The 26449-nt window shown below is 37.5% G+C and overlaps 1 protein-coding gene across 3 annotated transcripts in view; it reads right to left on the reverse strand.

The window, feature by feature from the left end:
- Nucleotides 1-26038, reverse strand: part of PDXDC1 (pyridoxal dependent decarboxylase domain containing 1) — a 28254-nt gene extending 2216 nt beyond the window's left edge. The window contains exons 1-22 of one of the 3 annotated variants that reach the window (XM_090151806.1): nucleotides 25688-26035; nucleotides 19173-19249; nucleotides 18454-18516; nucleotides 17725-17808; nucleotides 16693-16839; nucleotides 14738-14927; nucleotides 12604-12672; nucleotides 12069-12147; nucleotides 11230-11314; nucleotides 10353-10401; nucleotides 10146-10247; nucleotides 9895-10020; nucleotides 8248-8298; nucleotides 7052-7115; nucleotides 5805-5893; nucleotides 4994-5099; nucleotides 3726-3897; nucleotides 3008-3126; nucleotides 2377-2498; nucleotides 1611-1703; nucleotides 1432-1528; nucleotides 559-663 (exon numbers count right to left, since the gene is read on the reverse strand). In XM_090151806.1, coding sequence (XP_090007932.1) covers nucleotides 559-663; nucleotides 1432-1528; nucleotides 1611-1703; nucleotides 2377-2498; nucleotides 3008-3126; nucleotides 3726-3897; nucleotides 4994-5099; nucleotides 5805-5893; nucleotides 7052-7115; nucleotides 8248-8298; nucleotides 9895-10020; nucleotides 10146-10247; nucleotides 10353-10401; nucleotides 11230-11314; nucleotides 12069-12147; nucleotides 12604-12672; nucleotides 14738-14927; nucleotides 16693-16839; nucleotides 17725-17808; nucleotides 18454-18516; nucleotides 19173-19249; nucleotides 25688-25708 — 2110 coding nt within the window. In that variant the 5' untranslated portion in view covers nucleotides 25709-26035. Of the gene's footprint in view, nucleotides 1-558; nucleotides 664-1431; nucleotides 1529-1610; nucleotides 1704-2376; nucleotides 2499-3007; nucleotides 3127-3725; nucleotides 3898-4993; nucleotides 5100-5804; nucleotides 5894-7051; nucleotides 7116-8247; nucleotides 8299-9894; nucleotides 10021-10145; nucleotides 10248-10352; nucleotides 10402-11229; nucleotides 11315-12068; nucleotides 12148-12603; nucleotides 12673-14737; nucleotides 14928-16692; nucleotides 16840-17724; nucleotides 17809-18453; nucleotides 18517-19172; nucleotides 19250-25687 lie in introns of those variants that run through there. The other 2 variants (XM_031606724.2, XM_090151807.1) reach the window with 2 other exon arrangements.
- Between the last annotated feature and the right edge of the window lie 411 nt (nucleotides 26039-26449).

Genomic DNA, 26449 nt, shown 5'->3' on the forward strand with positions numbered 1-26449 from the left:
TGGCTTCCCTGTAAGTCAAATCTACATTAATTGCTAATATATCTAAACAGAAAACGCCATGTATTTAATAGCTCTTCACTCTAGAACGGCTTTGTCAACACAGTATTAGGTAGTAAAAGACAGGTGCTCAAATACACAATAATATATTACTTATGCTTTAATTTCAAACACAACTACTAAACCTACTTTTTGTTTTTTTTAAACTCACTCTCACTATTCATAGAATGACTTGGGTTGAAAGGGATCTTAAAGATCACCTAGTTCCAACCTCCTAAGACAGGCAAGGCTGCCACCAACTATTCCAGAGAAAGACCCCAGACTTCACACACACCTTGGGGAGGATAAAAAAAATATCTTACATTCCTAGGAGAATCTCTTAGAAAACTGACTGTGGTAGTATTCTGTACCTATTATTTAGGGAGGACTTAAGATCTAATTCCAGGTATTATGACAGAAGGGAAATTCATGCAGGTTCTCTAGTGTCACGCAAGTCAGATGTGTGCTGAGGCCAGGGTGTTTCAGCAAGTTTTAGAATAAAATCACAAAGTAGAAACTTACCAGAATGTCTTTGCTTTGTGAGGCTGGAAGTTGGAGTTGGTGGTGGAGTAGTGCCTGTACCTTGGGCTTTTGACACATACGTAGATTCTGTGGATTCTAGTGAGCCTGCAAGTCAAAAGGAAGTAGCAAGTTGCAAGTTGAATATAGACAAATTCTCTTTTCATCAGTATTTATATATATATAAAAAATGTAACAATCTTGTTTTTAATGCAGGTTTCTGAAACAGCACGTCTGCAGTTAATCTGAAACTGCCACTCAACTGTAGCTGGTTTCTGAGTAACTGGGGACAAAGTGGCTGAGTCTTAAGAAGATGAATAAAGTTCCTCTCACACTCACTTCACAACAGTGGTAGACACCCAGTATTCAGTTTTCCCTTTTCTTCAAGGCTTGACATCCCCAGCTGCAAGCCATCAAATCACTGCACTTTGAAAACATGTCTAGTTATAAATGGTATAAGCATTCCCAAGGAAGTCTTACTGTTCTTTTCACTAAGGACTTTGAAAACAGTGCATTGAAAATAAGATCCCAAATGCAGCAGAAAGTCTTCCCCACTAGCTTATCTATTTATACACATAGCATTTGTTCCAAGAATAGGTACTTCCACAGCATGTCTGGCCAGCAGTTGTTCCTCTATTGCCAATATATAATAAAGCTTTTTTTAGCATGATACAATATGCAAGAACAAGGTGTAAACTATACAAGGGATGAGATTATCTCATCGAAGTGTTACAGAAGTAGTGAAGAGCATATTCCTTTACATCCCAAGGGTGCATTATGTCACTCAATCAGCACAAGAAAGCGTTGCAATTTCAGTATAAAATTGGAAACATTTAGAATACAGCATAACATGGCTGCAGATGCAGGGAGTCCTACCTGCTGTTAAATTAAATGTTCTTCCTTTTGGTGAGGCTTGGAATGGAGAAAACCAGTTCAGCACAGAACCTACTACAGGTATTTGTCGTAGCAGCCCCTGCGAAGTCCACAATTAAAGACTGGTTGATGAGCTAGGTAGCCACATCATGACAAGCCGTTACATAACTTCATAGCCTTACCTCTTCAAGAAGTCGTTCTTCATTTGCTTTCTGAAGCTGAAGTTGCGCTTCCTGTATTCCTTTTCTAACAACTTCAGTCATGTTCTCCAACAACTAATGAAAACAGAAATTACATCATCCTTATGTATATGATGTGTAGTTGAAATTATATTTTTAATTCAGGCTTTGAGGATGTAAACTGAATAGTCAGATTTTTTTTCTAATTTAAACCTGCATTTTATGAGAACTCTTTCATTACTACTGTAAATTAGAAGACATACAGACTGACCATAGGATTTTTAAAACTACATATATACACACCCAGAAGGCAAAAGTCACATTTTACACTGCAGAGGCCTAACAGCTTACTGGGGAAACAAAAGATGAAAAAACAAAGACATGGTTTTGTTATGTGCAAGACAAATGCTAATTTGCATAATTTAATATGAGCTTTAACATCAGAGTCCTTGGTGACAGGTGCTTCCTCCAAAATGCCAACAGTTTGTGACTGCATGTTAATAAAAACAAAATGAAAAACGGAAAAGATGGTCATCAGAGCAAACTAAATAACCCCATGTACCACGGGGATATATTGTTTGCAGAAAGGGATTGAACAACAGGTTTGAAAAAAAAAAAAAAAAACAAAAAAAACCACAACCAAACAACCCACAACAAAACAAAAACAACAACCACCACCACAAACCAAAACAAACACCACAAACTGCCCTGAGGGTAGTACAGAAAAACAAAAGATGCTGAAATGCTCTTTGATTTTATGAACACATACTCTTGAATTTTCTTCAATTTCTCTGCCTGTTGCTGCAATAGTTTCAACTAACTCCGACACATCCAGATCCTCAGTTACCATGCCAATATAAATGCAGTTCTTCTGTCCTCCAAATTCTGGGCCTGTGAGCATTGGGAGAATCAAGTGTTAGTAATATATTGAAAAGTGTTCGCAATACATTCTATCTATGCCCATGCTTACAAATCTAGAAAGCCTTAAATATTCACATAATACATGCCCACTTCAGTAATTAAGTGCAATAATCTGCACAGGTTACACTGCGTTTCACTAGATTTCCTTGACAAGCTTCAGTTTACAGAGAGGTGCTCCTGCAGTTTTCATTCCTTCTGGCAAGAAACCCTTTTAGGTCTAGTTGCTCATACATTAGTTTTCACATATGTAGGTGAAAACAGTACAACTTGTTCAAGCTTTGCTGAACATTTATCAATTGAAATAGGGAGCGAGGGGAACAGTTAGAGATGTTGATTATAAATTAACAATATATACAGCAGTGTAATTTTGCATTTTAATGAACTATATACGTGTGACCTGCTGAAAGATCATAATGCAGCCAGGATTGCGCTGAAGCTAATAGTCTTTTTTTTTTTTTTTTTTTTTAAAGTGCAGTTACCCAAAGAAAAAGTGAGATCCGACTCCAGTTCATTTAATTTTTTCAGAAGTTCTGTGTTAATTTTTTCCAATTCTTTTTCTTGATTGTCATCATTCTTCCCATCACTGTGATAGTTGTATCTTCAAATCAAGCCAGGAGATAGTAATTTCACTTTAGAGTACATAAACAAACTCACAGATCTAGCTTGTTTCTACAAAATTCTATATTTTACAAACCAAAAGCTATAAACAACTTTACAGATTATGAGATTTAGGGTTGGGAGCAAGGGGGAGGCTGGCCAATGCAAACCTAATTGAATACAACAGATTTCTAGGTAACATATTGATTATTTCCAGTGTTTCAAATTTACAGAATCCTTCCCAGTAGACTGTATCAGATGACCGGAATAGACACTTAAAGGGCTTTATTCACTATGTAAGTGAAGGATATGAATGTATATTATGCTTAGTATAATTAGGCAGCATTGCACACTACATTCAATATGCTGTCTCCCATATTAAAAATACTGCTGTAATTTGCTTAAAAAGCAATTCACCTTTTCTTAAACAATATAAAAAACTTGTTTGCATGTTTTGTTTTAAATTAAACACTTCAGTGGGACAAAGCCAGATAATCGCAAGCAACACACACCCAAATCACTACCAAAGAGATCCTTTATTCCTTTCCAATAATGTGCTTGCCTATCCACCCAAAAGGAAGAAAATACTGAAAGATATACCTTACAATACCTAATCCTGGCCAGCTGAGATCTTCAATATACAACAGGCCTACTGTTCTTCTCACTTCTTGCTCAAACTCCTCTCTCAGCTGCAGTGTACTTGTCAGTACTGGTATCTTCATTTTTAAGCAGTCTACTAACTGATCAACATCTTGTATTTCAGTTCCTAAAACTAAAGAGCCTATGTATTAGTATGCAATGAAAGTGAATGGACATGCATAGATGTCTGAATTAAACAAATAATCTAAATAAACCACTCTAAGTTCATCATAATTTACAGATAGTACTGAGATACCTTGATCTGTATGTACTGAAGTTTTTTCATTTATCTATGCACTGTTAAATCAAAACAATCTGATCTAAGCATTCCACAAAAATAAGAAAAATTACTTATATTACAAACTAATAAGGCCAGTATCTTATTTCATTACATCAGTAGCCTCCATCAGAAAAAATCCTTTTAACGTAGCTAAACGGATAACAAATTAGTTCCTGTAGTTTCCTTTTAAAACTGTAAAAATCACAGCATCATCAAGCAATTTTGTTCTACAGATCTAGTTTCCCCATGTACACTACGGATCCTCTCACATCAACATCATGCATTCTGATAGCCTAAACCACCCTACAAAAGCTAGAAGCAGCTACCGTTCATCACCTGATCCTAATGCTCTCTTTAAGTTACTCCATGCAGCTGTTAAGTCTAAACAAACTATGTATTCGGTGCTACCTTAAGCAAATTCTCAGCAGTTTCCAAAACACAGATTTGTTTCTCTTTGACATCAGTAATTACAAAAATAATCCAGAGGTTTAGAAAACATTTAGTCTACTTAGTTGTATTTTGAACACAAGCACCACTTCAGTGCAGAATCACCTGTGTAGAAACAATAAGCATCTCTTCCTTATGATAAGCAGCTGAGAGAAGGAAAAGCTGGGATGATTTATCCTTTGTATTTCTTGTATAACTCTCAGAAACAGTGCATATCTCCCTTGCTTTTCCTAACAAGTTTACAAATATAACTGATAAAAATCTGTCTTTGCACATTTAGTGAGGTCACGTACAGTATTTGAGCCATCTCTAATGCACCCACTACAGAGACACACCTGAAATGATAAAGCCAGTATAATTTATTGAAAATAAATAAATAATTATCATAATAGGACAATACTGTAAAGTTTCTTGAACATATATGATTTTATACCAGGAGACTGATGTACAATTTTATAGGAAATTCCAGTTTTTACAACTGGCTGAGTAGTGTGAATGTTACCTGCAGAAGTCATTAATGGGCTGAAACGCACACATGTGCCTTCATCTTCCAATTCCACCACATCAATCCCACTGGCAGGAACCAGCTGTGCCAACTGCTCTCCTAGCTGAAGAGATAAGGCACAGGTAAAGGAATGTACAGATGTGACCTCACAGTCACTGACTCCAATTAGACTCTTTGTACAGGGGAACTACTTGCTTAACAGATTTCCGTATTTGTTAAAATCACCTCCGGTAAAAAACAAAAAACATCAAAAAACTTCAGCTTGCCAGTAACAAGAGATTGGACATATACTTAAAGTCATGAAAACCTCAGCATAAGCTGTAAGTCTGAAACTTCTGCAAAATTGTTGAGTATGCCATGATTATTATGTAACTGTTCTAGAATAGTTACATGCTCAGCTCTGTGAGCACAAGTTTCCCAAAATAATTCTAAAAGCTAGGAAAAAAAGCCTGTCTACTCAAACTAAACAAACACTGTCAATGGAGTACTTTGACAACTGAAAAGAATTCTGAAGTTTTCACATTTTCACCCAAGCCCAAGCGAAACAAAACACTACCAAATGTTTAAGATGCAGTAATAACGTTAGTAAGAATTACATTTGGAAAATAAAAAAAGAAGCATGAAAATAACTGCTTCAGAGCAAATCTTTCTTTATAATCCAAAATGGCCAGCAGATTTTGCTGAGGACATCAGATCAGGAATAATTACTAAGCTTATCGACTGAAAGCTTTATTATTACTGATGAACCCCTGGAAGAATTAAATTTTCACTTATTCTTTTTCCAGAGGGAAAAGGAAATCATTCTTACCCACTGATTGAAAGTGTCATAAATGTGTCCTTCATTACTTATTACACAGTGCTGAATAGCTGAGGTCTGTGCAGCATGTGGTGTTTGATCTGAATCCAAAAATACAAGAATTACAGAAGGGGATTTGTATTTTCTTAATTAAACAAAAAAACAACCTGAAATTTAGACAAAAGATGATTACATTTCCTAGGTAACATAACACATCTAAACTATGTACTGAACATGAAGTAGACTAATGAGGAATTATTAAACAAAAAAATATTAGAGGTTAGTTGTCATAGCATACAGTAATGTTTAGTTTTAACATTTTAAAATTTATTTTTAACAATTTATTTTTGTTTTATACACACAAAATATGGAAAAGGCAGCCAAACATTTTACATCCTTATATTTCAGGTGGGTGACTTCTGCCTACGTAAAGCTGTTCAAACAAAATGCATCAATGTAAGAAGCAAGTCATTTTACTGGTCCAAAATGAATAGGTTTCCTTTGTAAGTAATGCCACTAAGTAGATGAAAAACGAAAACCTTTCCCCACGTGAATCACAAAAAAACCTACAGTATTAAAATCAACACTCACAGCAAAACTGTAAAGTTTTCTAGTAGTCAGTTGCCTCACCCAACCTGGTATCTTCTCACCCTCCGCTTGTGTGTATACAAACAGCACAACATCCTCTGCTGTAGCCAAGAGGACATAAAAATTCTCTTTTGGGAGGGCACATCCAAGGATGTTCTCTGCCGAGCTATATTTAGTGTGGCTTCTGTACCCACGACAGTATTTAGAGACCTGTTCCTAATGGTATTCTGCTATTTTTAAAACTATGCAACAGAAAACAGCAGTAAAAGAGAGAAATGCAGTTCTTGCAACTAGCCACTCAACATTTAAAAGAAACAGGGAAGCCTCAAGAAAAAACAGTGGAATATCTTCCCTCATCAGTATCTTCAAACATAGCTTGCAGTTTATGGGAGATGATTATTAATCTGCTTTCATGATCAAAATCATGTCCAAATTTCAGTCAAGATAGTAGAAATAACCCACTATGAAAATACAGAACCTAAAAAAAAAAAAGTTGTGTGGTTTTATCACTAGATAAAAGTATACCTTTTTAAGGATAAGTTAGATAAGAAGTGCACTATATATAATCTACCAAGTAATAACTTACCTAATAATTTATCTATTAAAAAAACCCAAAGAAATGAAAATACAGCATCACCTCCAAGAAAAAAATCCAGCAGCAAATCATGTACCTCTATTTAAATACTTCTGGAAGAACTTGAAAACCACCACTGGTGAACTCAGTTCATCTTCAACCTTAACAAAAATAAAATGCTAAATGTATTTTCAAATATTCTTTTTAAATATTTACTAGTGAAGAATTTTTTAGACTGCTGAGCAAAGCAGATAATTTTGTTCTGACTGCACTAACGTTGTTCATACTATCTCAGAAATAGAAGTTAACTCTTCAGGAATGCAAGTAAGCATTTCAGTAGACAATGGAAAATAAATCATGATTTACAACATGCGTAACTAAACTTTGATCATCATAAAGCAAGAGAACCATGCACATTCACTAACAGATGTATTTTAGTAAAGAATGTTGATTTAGCCTTATGTATTCTCAGATATTAATGTTTAAAGAAAATTTTCTTTAAAATCACACCAGAATCATTGTGGGACATCAAGAAAGTTCCATCAGGAATAACAGTAAGATAACTGATTCTCATTTTTGGGTAGGAGAGATGCACTAGGCAACCTCTGTAAGCAACTAAAGACACAGTCCTACAAATGCAAGGCTTATTCAGGCAGAAGGGGCAAGTGCCACAGTAACTTCAACTCTCAAAGCCACTAATACTCCTAGAAAAAACACCTTTGCAATAGAAGGATTATTGTTGCTTGGAATGATCCTAAAAAAAAAAAGTGCGTTAAACAGAACATCTCACAGAAACTGAACTTGGAATTTGTACATTAGATGTAATTTCCAAAACGAATCCTGTTACAAGACTGTCAGCTAGGATAACTTTTACATGTAATTTCCCAGGTTTTACAGCATTATCTCATGGACAAGATGCAGTCAGAATCTATGAGCTTTAAGAAAAATGATTTCATAAACCTATTATCAGTTTCATAAGTGTATTACCAAGAAAATACAAAAGGTGTTTTAAACAAAAATTAAAGTCTGGAGACAATTTCTGGATTTCAGCTCCACTGAATGCAAGCATTTACAGTGAAGGAACAAGTACAATCTTGATGTCACACACAAATGAGCTACATTATTTCACTGAATACTTGAACTTAACCAAAAAAGATTCCAAGCATCTTCAAAGTAATTACCACATTGGAATAGTATTTTTAGATAATGTCTTTTGAGTCAAAAGTTATTTGTATCTTTTAACAGGTAAAGACTAAACTATACACAACCAAAAATATTAAATGCATACTGTACCGAAGTTTTAATGAAATCCAGGTTTTTCAAGTTTTCCAGCAACCTTTGACTCTAGAAGAGAACAGCAGAAGGGAAACAAAATAAAGACAAAACATGAAAATTATTCTGATAAACTAAGAAGTCACCAGCATAATTTCTATTTGCAAACAAAAGCCAATGAAATGTGGGAGATCCATTCAGTTCTTCTTTATAAATTTAAACAGTTTTACTAGAGATAGAAAACATTTTCCTGTTACAACTAATACAAAATGCTTCTCATTGTCTTAGTGTGTTTGTTGACAAAATTCTATGGATACTACAACTCAGTCAACTAACTAAAGCACAGTGTGTAGATGTGAGAAAATTAACTGTTTTGCTACAACAGCATCTGTTTATAATAGCTTTCTAAATTATTTTTGTTAGCAAAAAAGACATTCTTACAGTGTGGTTTTAAACTATGAACAGGCTAATACAAAAGCTAAGATCACTCTTAGATCCCACAAAAACAAAAAAAAACCCAACAACACAGCTTAATGACTAATTATTTTTTGTCACTGTGGTCTTTCATGCCAATAGTTTCTTCACTAACCTTTACAGCAACTTTCCACTTCCCACATCCGTTTAGTCCCTCTCTCAATCTTAAATTTCTTTAAAAACTTTTAAGCTACAAATTTTTGTATATAAACAAGGCAATACAATATGTGTCAGAAAATGGACTATAAATATTTTACTTAAGTAATGATCTTTCTTTGAAAACAGTGCAGTTGCTATTGTATTTGAAGAAATGTGTTGAGATTCTCTTTTGTTAAGCTTTGTAAATTTACTGTTACTTGCATTCATGGGATGGCCTGGGTTGAAAAGAACCTCAAAGATCATTTATTTCAACCCCCTGCTATGTGCAGGGTCACCAACCAGCAGCCCAGGCTGCCCAGAGCCACATCCAGCCTGGCCTTGAATGCCTACAGAGATGGGGCATCCACAGCCTCCTTGGGCAACCTGTTCCAGTGCCTCACCACCCTCTGTGTGAAAAACTTCCTCCCAATATCTAACCTAAAACCTCTCATCTTAGTTTAAAACCATTTCCCCTTGTCCTATCACTATAAACCCATGTACACATTTGTTCCCCGTTCTGTTTATATGTTCTTTTCAAGTACTGGAAAGAATTGGTATCATGCCAAATAGAGAAAGAAAATTAAGTCTTTCTCTGAGCAGTTTTCAGGCAGAATGTTTAATATAGAAGAGTGACAGATGGTTACTCAGTTTTTAGGAAGAACAAGAATTAAGAATTTTACACATAAAAACTAACAAAATACACAAACTAACAGCACACCCTTCCCTTGAACACTGCTGTTCTGCTTTCATTACTTATTCATAACATGATATATATTAACATATGCTGTGCTGTCAACAACTATGATGTTTCTAGCTGATTCCTCTACAACACAATGATAAAAAATATGTATTAACATCTATTATTAAAACACTCCCGAGTGTAACAGTGTTCTGTTATAGCTATCTGGATATTACTTGTACTGCTTATTGAACTTTGTTTCTGCTTAGAGGCTCAGATTGTTAAATCAGATCATGAGGATACTCAGGAACATTCTCCAGGCCATACAAAGAGAAGCCAAGTGGCCATTATCAATGTATTAACAAGCTGCTGCTTACTAGTTGTGAAGCATGCTTTATCCTCTCCACAATTCCATCATGGCCTAAGTACTGCAAAGAGAGCCACAGTGGCAGGGCACGAAGTTTTTCTACAGGCTGACTTGATGTCAGCCCAGCTGCTAAGGACTAAAAAGGAAAACAAAAAAAACTGTGATTAACGTTTTTTCAATTACTCAGTTTTTGCCAGATTAGTGGCAACTGCAACTAACGTTTCAACATCTTGAAAATGGTGACTGAAAAGCTGAACGTACCAAAGAAGGATCCTCGTGTTTGTAGAGTGTCACTGCAGGTACAGCCGGCAGACCCAGCCAGGAACCCAGGGTAAGAGTCATGCTGTCACATTTTGTGGCCGCCTAAATTTTATTACAATAGGCAGAATATAAACTGTATGCATTTTTATTAGATCATGACCTTAAAGTCTACAGTGTCATAAGGTTTCTAGATATGGTAGAACATACCAGTACAGAAGAGGAGACATAACCCAAAGCCAAAGTTGCCAAATTCACACTAGAAAAATAAAGCAGTATTAGCACGTATTAAGTGTGTATTAAGAGAGTGTTTCAATCTTCAGTTCAAATACGTCATGTTAATGTGAAAAGAGAGGTCATTTTTGTTCATACACATAAATCAAATTTTAATGAATTGTGCAGTAGGTGTTGCTATTTGGAATTCCAAGGTTTTAAACCCAAAAACAAAGATCTGTTTCATCCTAAAAATGTGACAACCTTCAGGGAAATCATCTCCCCCAAAATTGTATCTGTAATTCAGCAGCAATTCAGAATCAGAGCCATACAAATATGATGCTATTTAATGAAATACTGAGAGAAACTGAGTCTCTACTCCATGCTCAAAAAATATAAGAACACTGGAGTGCTCAATAACATTGTCTGAGTTCTTCCAATTTCTTTTCCTTTTGGTTTAAACTTTCTTCCAGTTATGCTGCATAATGCACTTGTGACACCCTTCTTGACAACATTCACTGAAGTAATGACACTTCTACCTCCTTCCTCATTCTCAATAACCACTGTATAATGTCTTCCCTTAATTACCTAATAAAGTTCTCTTTTGTTTGTATTTCAAGCTCTTCAAAGCAAGGGCAGATAAGATTGCCTTCTGAGTAAAAGTAACCCATAACCTATGCTGAAGTAATCACTCCAATTAATTATTCTTGTATTCGTAAAACAATCTCATACAATGACAAAATTACAACCACGTTAAATTCTTAATATGGCAAAAGTAAAGGTAGTTTTTTGGTTAGCCATAAAGCTACGTGCTGTCCATCGACTGGACTTTTACAAGAATATAGTTTATAAATACACATCTCAAGTTTCATACCCTTCTACATGGAGCCACATTTTATACTGCTCACAAAGTTCCTTCAGCCGTCCAAGTTTATCTGTGTGCCCAGCACCTGGTGTCCCTTTGTTGGAAAGGAAAAAAATGCAACAACAAAGGGTAAGCATGCAAATTAGGACTCTACATAAGACGACCTCTTGTACTGTTGCCAGAAAAGTCACAAACAAGAATAGGAAGGAAGATATTTAAAAACAGTCAACTACACAATATTCATATCATTGTGACATATGAACAATTGCTATTCTGGATAAAATTAAAGATGCTAGCTTTGTTTGCCAGTGCATGTTAGAAATACTCCGAAAACTAAATTACCTAGGCACCCATACGAAAAGTTTTTTTTTTAATTTAATATTTTCAAGGTATGACTTCAACTGGAAGAATGGAAGTCAAGATTAATGTCTTAGATATGTATATTTGTTTCTAAGTCCAAAGCAAGTAAGCCACCTCTTTATGGGCAGTTTTGTTTAATTAACAAGAGAAAAATGCAGATTTTAAAAGTAAAGTTGATGGCACATCTATCAAAAATTATTACTTGTAATATGAAATTGACTCTCAACAAGATTTGCACACGTTAAGATGAGTTTTAGTTGCATTAGTGCACCATCTGATGTAGACATAATTGTAGCAGTACAATCCAATTTTGAATTAGGTAAATAAAACTTCCTCTGGACAGATAAGTGCACTGTCATTCAGATACTTCCTGATATTTCTTGACCTGCAGCTACAAAACTATTTAAGACAATGTACCTTTATTTTGGATTTTATATATATTCATGAAATAGTATGCTTTTTTGTTATTGTCTTTCCACAGCACTTACCAGCATTAGCCACAAGCAACAAAGGCAGTTTGCCACACTCAACATCATCTTTAATCAATCTGTCCAACAAAGCAACATCCTATTACCAATAAGAAAAAGATATATAAGTATGTATACCAAACAACAGAGACTTGTTTTTACTGAACTGAAAAGTGTTTTATGAGTGAAAAGGGACAACATACTAAAGTTATGAAAGGTGTTCTCTATGTCTTCATTTGTGACTTGCAATTTCTTCTCAAAAGGTTAAAAAAATTAAGGTCAAAAAAGCTTTTGTGAAAAATACAACATAAATACATAGTGAACTTTGTAAGCATGCCTTCTACTATGCGTATTCTAGAAATTTTGGATTAAAATGTGTATTACTAAGTATCAAAAAAAAATACTCAGCATATTACAAGGCCAACACACAAGCTGCTGGTATTTTAGAAAATTTTGTTTATGGTAGAGTAAGAGGCTGAAAAATTGAGTGAACATCAATAAAGTTGTTAGGAAAAAGCTTATTAATGAAAAAAATTCTTAGGGAAGACAAACTCACCATTTGATGCTGAGATCCAAACATAGTGTTACAAGGCACATGGCACATGCAAGAGAGGGGTAATCCTAGCTGCAATAAAAATGATGGAAATTGAGCAATTCAGACATGCTTCAGAAGAATCATTTCAAAAGTTTGCAGAAATATACATATTTAGTGACACAAAAAATAATAAACCTTATAATACAAATCTGGGTATTACACCCTGGAAAAGGATCTTACTAAAATTTATGATTAAATTATTAGCAGAGGAAAGAAAGCATACGGAGAATTGAAAACACAGCCCCATACAGTCAACATCTGTTTAGTACTTGAAATGCATATAGCATTTCTAATTAGATACTTTTACTTCACAGAAATGGAATTAATGTCTGATTACTCAATTGTAATCAAAGTTCCAATTGTGTACTCTGTGTACTGTAGCGGAAACGCTAAGTCACAGATTGAAGTGGTGACTGAGCACCTGGTAGGAAGACAGGGCCAATCCAGGGGAGCTCAGGTGCATGTAAGACCACACTTCATCTAAGGGTTGTCACTGGAAGCAAAGGTATCTTGCTGGAGACCCCTGCATACCTGAGGCCTTCTGAATGTAAGCAGCTTCTTTCCTTTATTTCTCTGCCCACAGCCGTTGCATTTGAGCAAATCCCCACTTGCTGCTTGCCTAGGACCTTGCTGCTCTGCTGCCGTTGTGCTTCCCATTGTTTTACAACCACATACACTGCTTATCACAGTCTAAGCTTAAACAGTATCACTTAAGTTCAGTGATCACCTGATAAGGACATTACCATACCACCAAGAGATGAGGCACTAGTGTTATTAGCAGTCTCTGGTCCGTATTCAGAAGCAAAAGGTTCCCAAAATACCAGTTCTTAGCAGCATTATTTGCATCAATTTCAATCAATAACTACATGCAACATTTTGCTTGAAAAGACAATAACCTTTACCACTTAATTTTCAAGTTATTCTTGTCTACTTCCTTTTTTGGTACCAATTTTATTTCTCTGCAGTCAACATCTTTAATAACTGAAGTTGACCTCTGCCTATGTTTTATAATTTTGAAAAGCAGAATTACTAAAGCAATGCTAACACAGTGTATTCTCGTATTACAAGCTTACAGATATTCCACTGACATCAAAGTATAGCCACATCTGAAACTCCTTTCTCCTCTCCTCAATATTGCTACTGTTTTTACCATCGCTCAAGTTATGCTTCTCCTAGAGTCAAAATTGAACTCTGACACCCAGACTTCACTGTTCAAAATGTCTCTCTTCATACCCTCTTTTAACAAGCACAGAAATCATTGTTAAGTGTCCTGGTTTTACCAGTATTCCATATCATAACATCACATGGCAGGCTATCTGATGCTTAAGCACAATGTTGAGTGCATTTCTGCTGTGCTTTCTAGCAGCCTCAGATACTTCACAAGAGTTTCAGCTCTGGGAGACGTGATCTTCCGATTTCAGACTAGGGGAAAGTTCTCTCATCTTTTTTGGGAGGCTAGCCATGGAGGGCCTGTTGATAAAGACTCAGCCTGATTTTCTCTCTCCGTCAGTTAATTTTTTGGTTCATCTGATTTATTATTCTGAATCATTCTGCATTATCTCTTCATTCCTTTTTAAATCAGCTTCTCCTATCTCAATCAGGTTTCTTCCTCTTCTTTCCTTCCTTTCTCTCAAGGGGAGAGAGGGGTGTTGCATCGTTAACTCTTCAAACTGGGACAGTAAGTCTCAGAAACATACAATAATTTAATAAAGGTACAAAAATCTATTATGTTCATTGAAAGACAATGCACAGATGAGAGTAATCTTCTCATATGAAATACCAATCTGACAATGGCTATCAAATGCGTGGAAGAAACAGGAGAACTGCAGAGACTGCTCAGCTTGTCTGGGGAAACATGCATTCACTCAACAGAGTAGCACTGGGAACAATTTTGAAGAAGCTCCAATGTACATCCCAGGCAGACACACAGATTTAGAGGAAACTTTCACTGGTCCCAGCAAATTTACAAGACTGTTGACAGTAAAAAGCACCAGTTTCTTGCAGGAAGTCTGGATATATTAGTTAAAATCTAGATTTCAAATAGACAACGTGAAGATAGCTAAGTTTTATTGGAGCCGCACCTGATTTACTTTACCTGATTGCAGAGAGCTTGGCCCAAGCCTGTTCTAGCTGCAGAACTAATGTATATAACAGGCTGCTTATTACATAGCACATTAAATCCTTCTACTGTATAGTCTTCATAGCATGTGTGAATAACAAGTCGACAGATTTTTAGGAGACCTTCACGATCATCTTCATGATAATAAGCTGACCCATTTTCATACCTGTAAGAAAAGCCAAGTATGACCAAAAAAAAAACAACCAACAACCCACCCACAAACCAATAGCCAGTTTAGTAACTAGAGTAATACTGATCAGTGAAAGAGCTCACAAAAGACAAAAGGTACAACTACCATACAAGCAGGATAAGGAAATTGAAATTTTGTTGAGACAGGCTGAGATTAGTAAGAAACAAGCAAAATAAAGAGAAGATAAGGCAAAGACTGTTGAGGACAATCCCTCAACTGTCATCAGCAACAGTGGAAACAATAGGTATGTAAATTTAATGAACAACTTACATATGAGATCCTTCCTTTAGCATTTTTTGGTGCAACAAGTAAATATGTAGTATTGTAAAACTTAAGAGTGCCATTTGTTCACAAATGCTTTTTTTTTTTAACCATTTCATCTCACACACACAACACACTACAGTAACACACTTGTCAGTAGTACTGGCATGACTTTTTGAAAGCTACAGTATCATGAGTAACAAAATGGGATTTTTATTTATTTATTTATGCTTCAGGAAGAAAAAAGGAATTTCTAATCAGTGAGTCCCTTCCTACTCTAACAACCCCACACAGATGATTTCCATTATTCTTCTCTTGTGGAACATTATATTTATGTCGTATGACGAAACAAGCATTTATCAAAGATTACACTGTATTCTAAGTTTTAGTAGTATTACCTGCCACACCAAGAAAAATGAACTAGATCCAGGAACAGTAAAGGAGAAGTTTACTGAATATATCTTTCAAAGGTGTAAAGTACCTCAGACCTCACACACATATGCCTCAAGAAACAAGAATTCAACTCAACGATCAACCACTTATTCTGCAACTGTACTTTGGTCCTTAACTGCCATACAGCCATCATAACAGGATTTTTACGGCAATCATATTACTAACTAGGCCCTGCCATTCAGCATCTGAAAAAAAGAGTTGGGTTGTCCTTGAGAGCAGCCCTGTGGAGAAGGACCTGGGGGTCTTGATGGATGAAAAGCTTGACACGAGCCAGCACTGTGCTCTTGCAAATGGTATCCTGAGCTCCATCAGAAGGGGGTGGCCAGCAGGGACAGGGAGGTGACTGTCCCTCTCTACCTCCTCATGAGGACCCATCTGGAATACTGTGTCCAGGTCTGGAGCCCCCAGTACAAGAAAGACAGGGAGCTGTTGGAGAGGGTCCAGAGGAGAGCCACGAAGATAATCAGGGGACTGAAGCACCTCCCCTATGAAGACAGGCTGAGGGAGGTGGGCTTGTTCAGCCTTGAGAAAAGAAGGCTGCGGTGTGACCTCATTGCAGCCTTTCAGTGCCTAAAGGGAGCCTACAAACAGGAGCGGAATCAACTCTTTAAAAGGGTAGGTAACAGCAGGACAAGGGGAAATGGTTTTAAGTTGAAGGAGGGAAGATTCTGGTTGGATGACAGGGGAAGTTCTTTACAGAAGAGAGTGGTGAGGTGCTGAGACAGCTGCCCAGAGAGGCTGCGGATGCCCTGTCCCTGGAGGTGTTCAAGGCCAGATTGGATGGAGCCCTAGGCAGCCTGGTCCGGTATTAAATGTGGAGGTTGGTGGCCCTGCATGTGGCAGGGGGGTTGGAGATTCATGATCCTTGAAGTCCCTTCAACCCTGGCCTTTCTGTGATTCTGCGTTTTAAGACCTTTCAAAGATTAGTTGCAAGATCATGAGAGGCTTCTTTTGCTGAAAAAGCAAAGAATTTGTATTAAAGAATTACTACTGCCTAGTCATACATAACTTTTTCAAAGAAACTCACCTGAAAAGCCTGCAGAGCCAAAGAGTAGTATCAGAAAGGATCCTTGTTGTGAGCTTCCTCAGTCTTTCCTTGTCCAGTATTGATATATAGGCAGCCAAACTATGTCCCAGTAGAGCCATGTGACCCTGCTCACCAACATTTTGAAGTCTGCAAGCCACAACAGAGAAGTTGCCAATTAAATACTAGTTATGAATATTACAGTAACTATGTGTTTGTATTTTTGCTGTAGTGGTAGAATTTGTTAACATGGAATATTTATCAGAGAGAAATACAGTATACCAGTCACCTTCCCACTGTTGTGCATTAACACAGTGAGATGCTAGTACAGACAACACTTCCCTTACCTTAGCTGCTTATAACACCTCATCTTCTTTTTTACCCATTCAAATAAAACCCTTATGCTAATTGAAGGTTTATTATAATCAGCTGGAACTAAGCACCTTATCTGCACTGTGACTTGAATGTTCATTAAACAAATACCTTTATCTCCTTACGCTGAGAAAACTCAGAAAACTTATTAGGAACATAGTTCCTATGAACATAGAGGCAAATTTTCATTAGTTCTGTTTTTTGTTTGTTTTTTCTTCTTTAAACTGTTTTTAAATTGTTAACTTCAAATAATATTCTACAGATAAATTAGTGTAATTTCAATTATCTAGGAAAATGGAAACCTTAAAAAAAAATTACTATCTCTCCCTGTAGAGCTTGCTGGTATTCAAAGATATGTAAGACTTTCAGACTTGATACAACTTTCAAAAAGGAAAAAGCTGAGTGAGCTGTCAAATCAGAAACCATTGCCTTTTACAATCCAGTTTAACAATAGCCCTAACTCATTTAAGGCTTTGTAATTTTAAGAAAGCCAAGAACAGCATATTATACTACTTCACTATAGAATGTAATTAAGTAGCCATTAAAAAGTCACATGTTTGCATGCTATTTTATACACTTAAGCATTTTAAAGTGTAAGTTCAGTAATAATCACATAGCATAAATCAGGTATTTTTCTCATACAAATATTCATATTGACTTTACCGACAGGCCTGTGAAGACTCCTCTTCCTCTTCACCATGCATTAGGTTCTGAACTAACTGAAGTATGCTCACCATATCCTGGCCGCTGGTAAACCAGTGAGGGAAAACAAAAAACACCAAACATTAAAAACAACAACAAAGCTAGCACCACTGTCTAGCAGGGAGGTCATTTAAGACACACAGATATTTCAAACTGCTTTTCATTTCTAGAAAAAAATTCAGTAGCTCCAATCCAAAAGAAATTTGGTTTATATACATAAAAAAAATTCAATAAATTTTGCAATGTTTTCTAAAGTAAATGTTTTCTCTTCCAGAGTGAAGAGTACAAAAAATTTAAGTCTTAGTTTTCAGATGCAATTATCTTTTCTGTCATATGCACAAAAGCTCCATATGGTTTTTTCAATGGATGTGCCAAACTGAATTTTTTTTACTGTAAAGTTTTCTACCTTATTAGTCTCAGTTATTAATTTACCAGCTGTGTGTTCTAGTGAATCTTTATTCTATGCACAGGTATATCAACATTCAGTCTGAATCATAGCTATATGCACCAATGTTCTTCAGTCAGGTGACTTCAGTTACCTAGGAGAAGTAAACTTTCTACCTTCATGACTACAGAAACTGTCACAAAAGTTGTTGCAGTACCTGAACTGGTAAACCTTCAGAGGTGTCACATATATTATACCTATTATAATGGTTATAGAGCATTATCAAAAAAATACTTGTTGCCTACCTGCCTTGCAGCGGTCCAGGAATATCCTTCCGTGCATACTTCTTTTCATTTTCCTCCTCTTTTCTAAAAGACACAAGAACAAACTATGTATTTACTTTGTGTTTTGTAGCTGACCCTGACTTACAAAAATACATACTCATATGTCTGCAACCTATTTCACTGAAAACAGTTTAATAAATCAGGTGAGACCAAAAAAGAAACAGTCAAAGAACTGCAAGGAGCAGAAGGAACCTCTGTGGGTCATCAATCCAACCAAGCCCCTGCTAAAGCAAGTTACCCACAGCAGGGTGGCACAAGTGGGTCTTGAATACCTCCAGAGAAGGAGACTCCACACTATTCCAGTGCCCTAAGAAGTTTAGCCAAAACTGAGTTAAAGACCTACTACATTTTGTTTCTTGAGTTCTTTAACAGAAAACATTAAACTCTCATATATTAACACATTAAAAGTTACTTTCCTGTTACTGTGTAACTATTTAATATACATGAAAAAAGGCTCTGGATTTGCCCTAAATATTACAGAGCAAGAACAATATATATGCAGATTTTAAAAAATCCTATTATTTGAGAAAAAGCAATTTTTGTAGGTGTAAGCTTCAGAATACAGTATGACCTTAAAATACCAGAAAAATGAATTCCATCTTGCTTAATAACAATATCATCTATAATTAGAACTTGCGCACAAATACTATTGTTTTGTGGTGGTTGTTCTCTGTATGTACCTTTGACTATCTTCTAGCATTTTCATGGCTTCATTCAGATTCTTTCCCATTTCTGCTAGAGTAGGGTCAACCATCTGCTAAGGAAAAGACCAGCACATTATTTACCTTCTGTTCCCACAACATCCTCATTACAAACTCATGTAATGTTTGCTTAGAAATTATATGTTGTATCAACATAGAAAATTCAGAACATAGAAAATTCAACAATTAAAAACACAGAAAATTAACCTAAAATAACTTATCCAAAACAGAAATTGGTTGTGATGTGGATTTTATTATCCACAGATTTTGTCTCCAATACAAGTTGCAGCTTGTTAAGTCCCTTAATGGACAACCTAATAGTTTGTTTAGATAACAGGAAGGGTCAGTGTCTTCCTATTGAACAGGAAAGGGACAATCTGCCAGACTTTGCATTGAATAGATATGAGAGGTTCCAGAACTTTTTGTGTGGAATACGTAGGTAGCTCTGGGAAGACCTCTGAATGCATATAAACTAACAACTTTTTTGTGCAAGGTATGCATGATAGGAAAAGAGTAACCCCCATGCATCCAGGGCTGTTATTAAAGAATGCATACTTTCTAACAATTCAGCTTGAGTCTTTCCTGATAAACCACTTTACAGTAACACCACAAGGAGTCAGAACTTTTTCAAAAATCCTCTGGAATCTCTACTTATCTCTTTTGGATTATGATGAAGAATGAAAGAGCAAGCATTGGAGCGGGAAAAAAAATAAACACAAGGTGTTCAAGTAAGCCCTTGCTATAACGTTTTAACAACAACAAAAACTAAATATGTGCCATTTTAGCCCTACTGAATGATTTTTTTCCTTAACCATTCTTCATTATGAATAAAACCTCAGTTATTCCCTTAAATACAAAATCTCACATGCCATCCTATTAAAAAACAAACGTGCTAAGGAACACCATAACCCTTCTACAGAGAATAGAAAACAGAATTGTATCTTAAATACAAGTCTTTCAGTGGCAAATCTGATTTAGAAATTCTCCTTTAATTTCACCTGAGAACTCACGTCTCCAGAAAAAGACATTCCCATATTCTCAGTTAAGTTGATTCAATTCTTTGAAGGCACGCTACACCCTGACAGTCAGCTCTCATAGCGTACAGATTCTCATAAAAACAACAAATGAAACCAAAAAGAACTCTCTAGCCCGTCTGCCATATAAGTAACAAGAAAAAGCAATGAAAAAAAACAAAAAACAGACCAAGATCAGTAGATAAACTCAACACTATTATCTTTAAAAGACAGTTACCTTCTAGAAAAGCTGTATGGGAAAGCCAACACTAAAAAATATCACCAAGGCAGATTTTAGATCACACAGCATTCAGATGTAAATTCAGGGGAAACCTTGAATAGGCTGTCAGTTTGCTATTTGTTGTTGCTGTAGATGTTACTGTTTAGATTACCAGTTCAACTAAGAAATACTTAAACACACTTGAGTAGTAATTATTTGAGAGTTGTTTTTCTTTTTTCAAAGTCACCTACGAAAAGCAAGACATAATTTAAGACCGCACTAGCAAACTTAGAAGTAAAAAGGCAGTTCTCCAGCATTCCCTGTCATTTCCTCATTTCGGTTTCCCTGTTGAATTTTCACAACAATAGTTTCTGAAGTAGATGGGAAACAAGCTAAACCAAATGCTTTAGTAAACCTATTTTTTCTCCTACTTCTAGTAACTTTAAATCAATTATTAATCTTATCGGAGAAGGGCCTTATAACTAGACTTAACTTTCATTTAAATGTATTTTCAAATGCCTAATGACTTCTAATACACTGCAGGTCAACTTCCCATGCATTATGCTAGGAAACTCAGATTTCTTTACCATGCTTTGGTTTATGCAGGACTTCTAGCTATTTATCTTTTTTTGTCCCTGACAAAAACTATAAATCTCAAGGCTTTTCTCTGCTTGTTTATTTATGATGAGGTATGTCTTTTTTCTAGCTTCTTGATTACAGTTGTTAAAAGCATGCCTACACAATAAGCTCCTGCTTCTGTTACTCAATGCCTTTTTTCTCCATGTGAGTACTTATACAACCCCTCTTGGAAGAAGTAAAAGCTTCATTGGACAACAACGTAAATACAATTTTAAAGGAGGGTGCACTAAAGACCCACCTCAGGTCACTTCCTTTCACCAACACACTTCAACCAGATCAATTTTTTATTTTTATTTTTTTAACCTCCTGCAGGGTTTGCTCCTTCACTTGTATCATCCCAACAAAACTATTTTCATCTCTGTGGTTCCTTCTGCCAAGTCCTAAGACAACCCTCCACCCAGCACAGCAAAATTTTCACAGCCCTAAATTTTTCTTCATCCCATGAACTTAACTGTGTTAAACGCATTTTTGCTTTTTTTTTTCTGGTCAAGTCTGAGATGATTTATGTGATTGCTTAGGCCTATAATTTTTGCAGAACTGAATGACAGGGGAGTGGCGTGACTGCTTTCAATTTGTGTCCTTAGGCATCCAGAAGTAAGTAGTAGACTGGGTGACCCAGCGAATGCAACGGTGCTTCTCAGCTCCGATACTTTTTAGATTCCCAGTACCAGTGGTAGTTCCAATCTCTAACATTAGTAAGCACATCCAGACACACCGTCAAAATCCACTGCCACCACTGTTTGAGAAAACACTGTAAACGTCTACAGGCTTATGGAGCAGAGCAAAAGATACAGAAAAAGTGGGGAGGAAAGACATGAAGATAAGATTTTATTCAATCAGATCAGGGTAATTCTATAATGAAGTGAAAAGGAACAATACAGAAGGACAGCAGTGATTGATAAACACACAAACATTTGAAGAAGCAACAAATTTGCTGAAAGTTTGTCTTCGTACATTAATATGAAAGCCTTTTTAGTATGTTTTTCCTTTGCTGACCAGGCATTAGAAATGCAGGCAGGGAAATAACTACAAAAAAAACTGGGACACTACTTGCAGAAGCACCTCAGAAACTGAAACTGTTTACATAAGTCTTAGATTCTGCACTCAGTCCCCTTCCTGGAATCAACAGGATCTGACTAATCACAGTAAGGCGAACCTTCTTCCATTTGCATTACAATACGCAACAGTATTTCACGCCCTAAGGAGGCATCCACTAGCACTTCTACCTCCCATTCTTCCAAAATCCTGACATTGACCAGCTTATTCTGATTTTTACTATTTACTGCCTTTAAGATGTAAAAATCTAATTCACTAAAGTTAATTTTGGGAAGTGCCTGATTTGTGCTTACACTTTTGTATCCCGTAGCTCTGAATTTATTATTTTTAAGTACTTTGAACAGTAAAATATTTTAGATATCATGTTAGTATTTCACATCTCATGTCACTGTGCAACAGGGGAAGTGCTTATCTCCAGTTGTGATAAAACTGATCATTAATTATAAATTTAAAAAATGAGAATACCAGTGTTTCACAGCTTTTATTTTGAATGTCTGCTGGCTTTTCTGTACACAGAAAAGGAACATCAGAAAGGAATGCTTTTAAACAGTCTACATAAATACACGTGTGCAAAGAGACCCACAGATGTAGCACAGTATTCTCATCAGAAATGTGCCTCCTTTTCCTCCTTACATTATTACATTTGCCCATTAAAAAGTTTTATTTCTAAAAAATAAATACTGTTCTCAACTATAAATTAGTCTCAAAGAACAATCAGTATTCTTTACCTATAAGAGCACCGTATTTATTCCACGGGCAAAGAAATACCTCGGGTAACAAAAAAAGTAGCCGTTTTATGACTCAAATGAAAATGGCACCATATTAACACAAGGCTTCTGCTTACAGGCTCTGTTCTTTTGAACTTTATCACTTCCTTAATGTACAGTACAATTGCATGCACATCTGCTGCCTTATGTTTTCCATAAAGTTACAAGGATGTCATGGTAATTTATGCAGTAACAGGAGACAGAAATCACATGCTGAGCGACAAACCCTGTTTTTTTCATGTTTAAGAAAAGCAGCACTGTGGAGTGGAATGTGATGGAAAGTGCAACAAGAGAGCAGAGCAACAAAGTCCCAGGCCACATCGAGTGAGAATCCACTCAGACAAAACAGCAGGGGGTATAGAAATAAGAGTAAGAAACCGCTTACCTTTGGAAGGCCTGCAAGGTCTTCAGGTACGTAGGAATCTCCTGGGAGATCCCCTCATCTCTGCTGCCAGCCCTTAAATGAGAGCTGGGAAGGGGTGCATCCTGGCCCAACCATTCCAGTCACTCAGTGGAACTGACTGCATTGCATTGCATGCACCTGAGCTCCCCTGGCTGGCCCTGCCTTCCCACCAGGTGCTCCATCATTGTTTCAGGCTACGACTTAGCATTTCCACTACATGGAGACAGCAAGAAGTTGTAAAGAATTTGTCTTTTTTTTTTTTTTTTTTAAACCGAAGTCACCTTACTTGAAACTTAAAATATTTAAATCCTTCAGAAGATTGCTCACAAATCACAACACAAATGGTGACAACAACAACAAAAAGAGTTCTGCTGCTACTCACATTTCTTAAGTTTAACTTAGGCTTCCAGAAAAATTTATATCTTAAGTTCACCCAAAGAAGATTTCTGAATTTCATTAAGAAAATAATTCTTATGAAACACAATGTTCATATACTAGGAAAAAAAAAAGCCATGTCTGCTGATAAAAGAGTTCATCTCCAAAATCAAAGACCATTGATGTGCAGACCTGTGTTTTGGAGTCTACAAGTTTTCCTCACAAACCTATCACAGAATATTTTCAATTCTCAAGAAATTTACATTCTACTTACAGACTTAATCTGCATGAAACTAATAAATGTAGTCATTTGATGTCACCCTAGCTTTCTGCTAGTTACGTAATCCTACCAAAATGCCTTCTTTATTGACAAATTTTAATACAAGGCATAAAGTACTTATCAGTGATATTCCAGTAAGCTGTATGTTTAAGTTCATAAAAAGAAAAGAATCCGTGGTTCAAGTAAAAGGCACCCAGGTGCATTTTGATACTCCTTAAACAGGCACAAGGTAAATGGTCACAAGTTTTCAAGTATAAACATATTCCAACCTGGATGAATTTCAAATTGATTTAGAAAGAATGCTTCTTACATATCATGCACAAGAACAAATAAAATGCAGATTTTAGTGATTACAGCAATCAACAGCTATCACATGAGGGTACTAACTGCTAAGTGGCTAAAAGACAATAATTGTACTATGATATTTACTATACAGAGGACCACAGTTTTTCTCATCCGAAGACAAAAAAGCCATGATAAAAAAAAAAAAGTAAAACAAATGGCATCAGTTTACGGATATCTACTTATTTGCGTATACTGACTATCAAGCACGTTAGTTCTCAGAGTCGTCACTGTTTACAAACTACAGCTCACCATCAACAATACAAATAACCAAAACATGGGCTTCATTAAGAAATTTAAGCGTTTAATTCTTGCATCGCATTTTCTTTGCTTACAGTGACCTAGTCCAACAAAACTTTTAAAAAATTTGTCAGTAAAGCATCAACATTTCTTTAAAGTCAATTGGACTTAAGCATAACAAAGAGCATACTCTAAACTGTAAAATGCTCAGTTAGATGTTACTTCATTAAGCTTTCTTGAATAAGCAGCAGTCAGTGTGATTTTTGCTAGGGCCAGTAAGGATCTGAAGTTTTTAAAGCCTGCCAAAGCCAAGTCTCAAGTACTGCATCTTTCATCTGCATTTAAAATAGCAAAATATTTTGCTACCAACTCACTAACTATATCAGGAAGAGGCTTTCTGAATTTCCTTTTCACTCATCTCATCTTACAACAGCACATCCTATTCACACTTGTCTAGCTGCTTCCAAGGATTACATAGGACTAAGCATGCTTGGTAAATGATGTAAAGAGGAAGGGATACATTAAGATCTCAACTGCATAAGAAATAATTTATTTCAAATAAACACTGTCTCAAAGACAGCAACAACGGTGCTGAGCCACACACAAGCAGTCACAGCATGAGCAACCCGTTCCCTTGCAGGAAGCACAGCAGGTGCAGTAAGAGCCAGCACAAGTGTGACAGATCCTGGGTAACCGATAGATTCTCACTGATTCACAGTGACTACAGTGTAAGTTTAGTCAGTGACTTACGCTGTAACAGAATATTTGCTTTGTGCACTGGAACAGGAGAGCAAACCTGGGGCTGCAAACAGCTCCAGGATGAAATGACAATTAAAAAAAAAAAAAAAGAGAGAAATAAAAGAAGTCAACTATTCTCCTGCTGAAGCTTAACGTTCCCAGAAAATACAGCAGCAGCAGGGCTCCGCCGGTGCTTCAAGTTCCTCAGGCTCGCTCGACACAAAGCAGGCGTTAAGCGTAAGCCCAAGCTCCCGCCAAACACCGGCCCCGGCTCCGTCCGCTCGGCTCCCGCCCCATCGAGCGACGCGACCGCCGCAGCCCGCTCGCCCCTCCGGGCCGCTCGCCTCGCAGGCCCACCGCGCCTCAGCGCCCGGCCGCTCGCGGGCGTCCCGGCCCGGCCTCGGCAGCCGCCCGCACAGACCTTCTCCAGAGTCGCGTCCATAGCCGGCGGAGCCTCCGCTGCACGCCGCCTCCCCACCGGAAATTGCCGCCTCGGCACGGGCCAGCTCCACGCTGGCAGTGCTGACGACGCCACGGCGGGAGGGACGACGAACGCACTCACCTGGGGAACGGCGGCACGCCCCGCAGCCGGCTGCCCGTGCGCGGCATAGACCACCGGTGCGGCAAGGCGGGGGGGAGCTGAGGCGGCGGCGCTGCCACCGCAGTGCGGCGGACTAGGGAGAGCACAGCAACCCCTGCGGCTTCTCCCCCTCTCCGGCTGGTGGAACGCTCTTGGCGAGGGGCCGGGGCCGTGACGAGTTCGGGCGCACGCGCAGTGAGCGCGGCCCGAAAGCGGCGATTGGTTGAGTTACTGCGTTCGGCGGGGCGGCGTTATCGTAGCTCCGCCCTCAGTACTGAGCCGGCTGGCCGCCAGGACGACGGGAGTTTCAGGGGGTGCTCCGAGCGCTCCACAGCCGGTCCTGTGCGAAGGGCACTGACGGTCCCGATCAGACCACAGATCCACCGGCAAAGCTCGACGTCATCTCAGTAACTTTTCCGCACAGTGCACCTTTGCCAATAATCCTTTCATAAGCCGAGGGCTCTGCAGGCCGTGAGGGCCCCACGGGAGGTGAGGGCAGCACGCTTTTTGCCCGCGCCGCCTTCCCGGGAAGCAAGGTGGCGCGCCGCACACACCGCCCCAGGTCACGCCCGCGGCGGGCGGTGGACGATGGCCGGCGCTGCA

This window comes from Phasianus colchicus, chromosome 16 (assembly GCF_987193195.1).
Source record: "Phasianus colchicus chromosome 16, bPhaCol1.hap1.1, whole genome shotgun sequence".
Lineage (NCBI taxonomy): Eukaryota > Metazoa > Chordata > Aves > Galliformes > Phasianidae > Phasianus > Phasianus colchicus.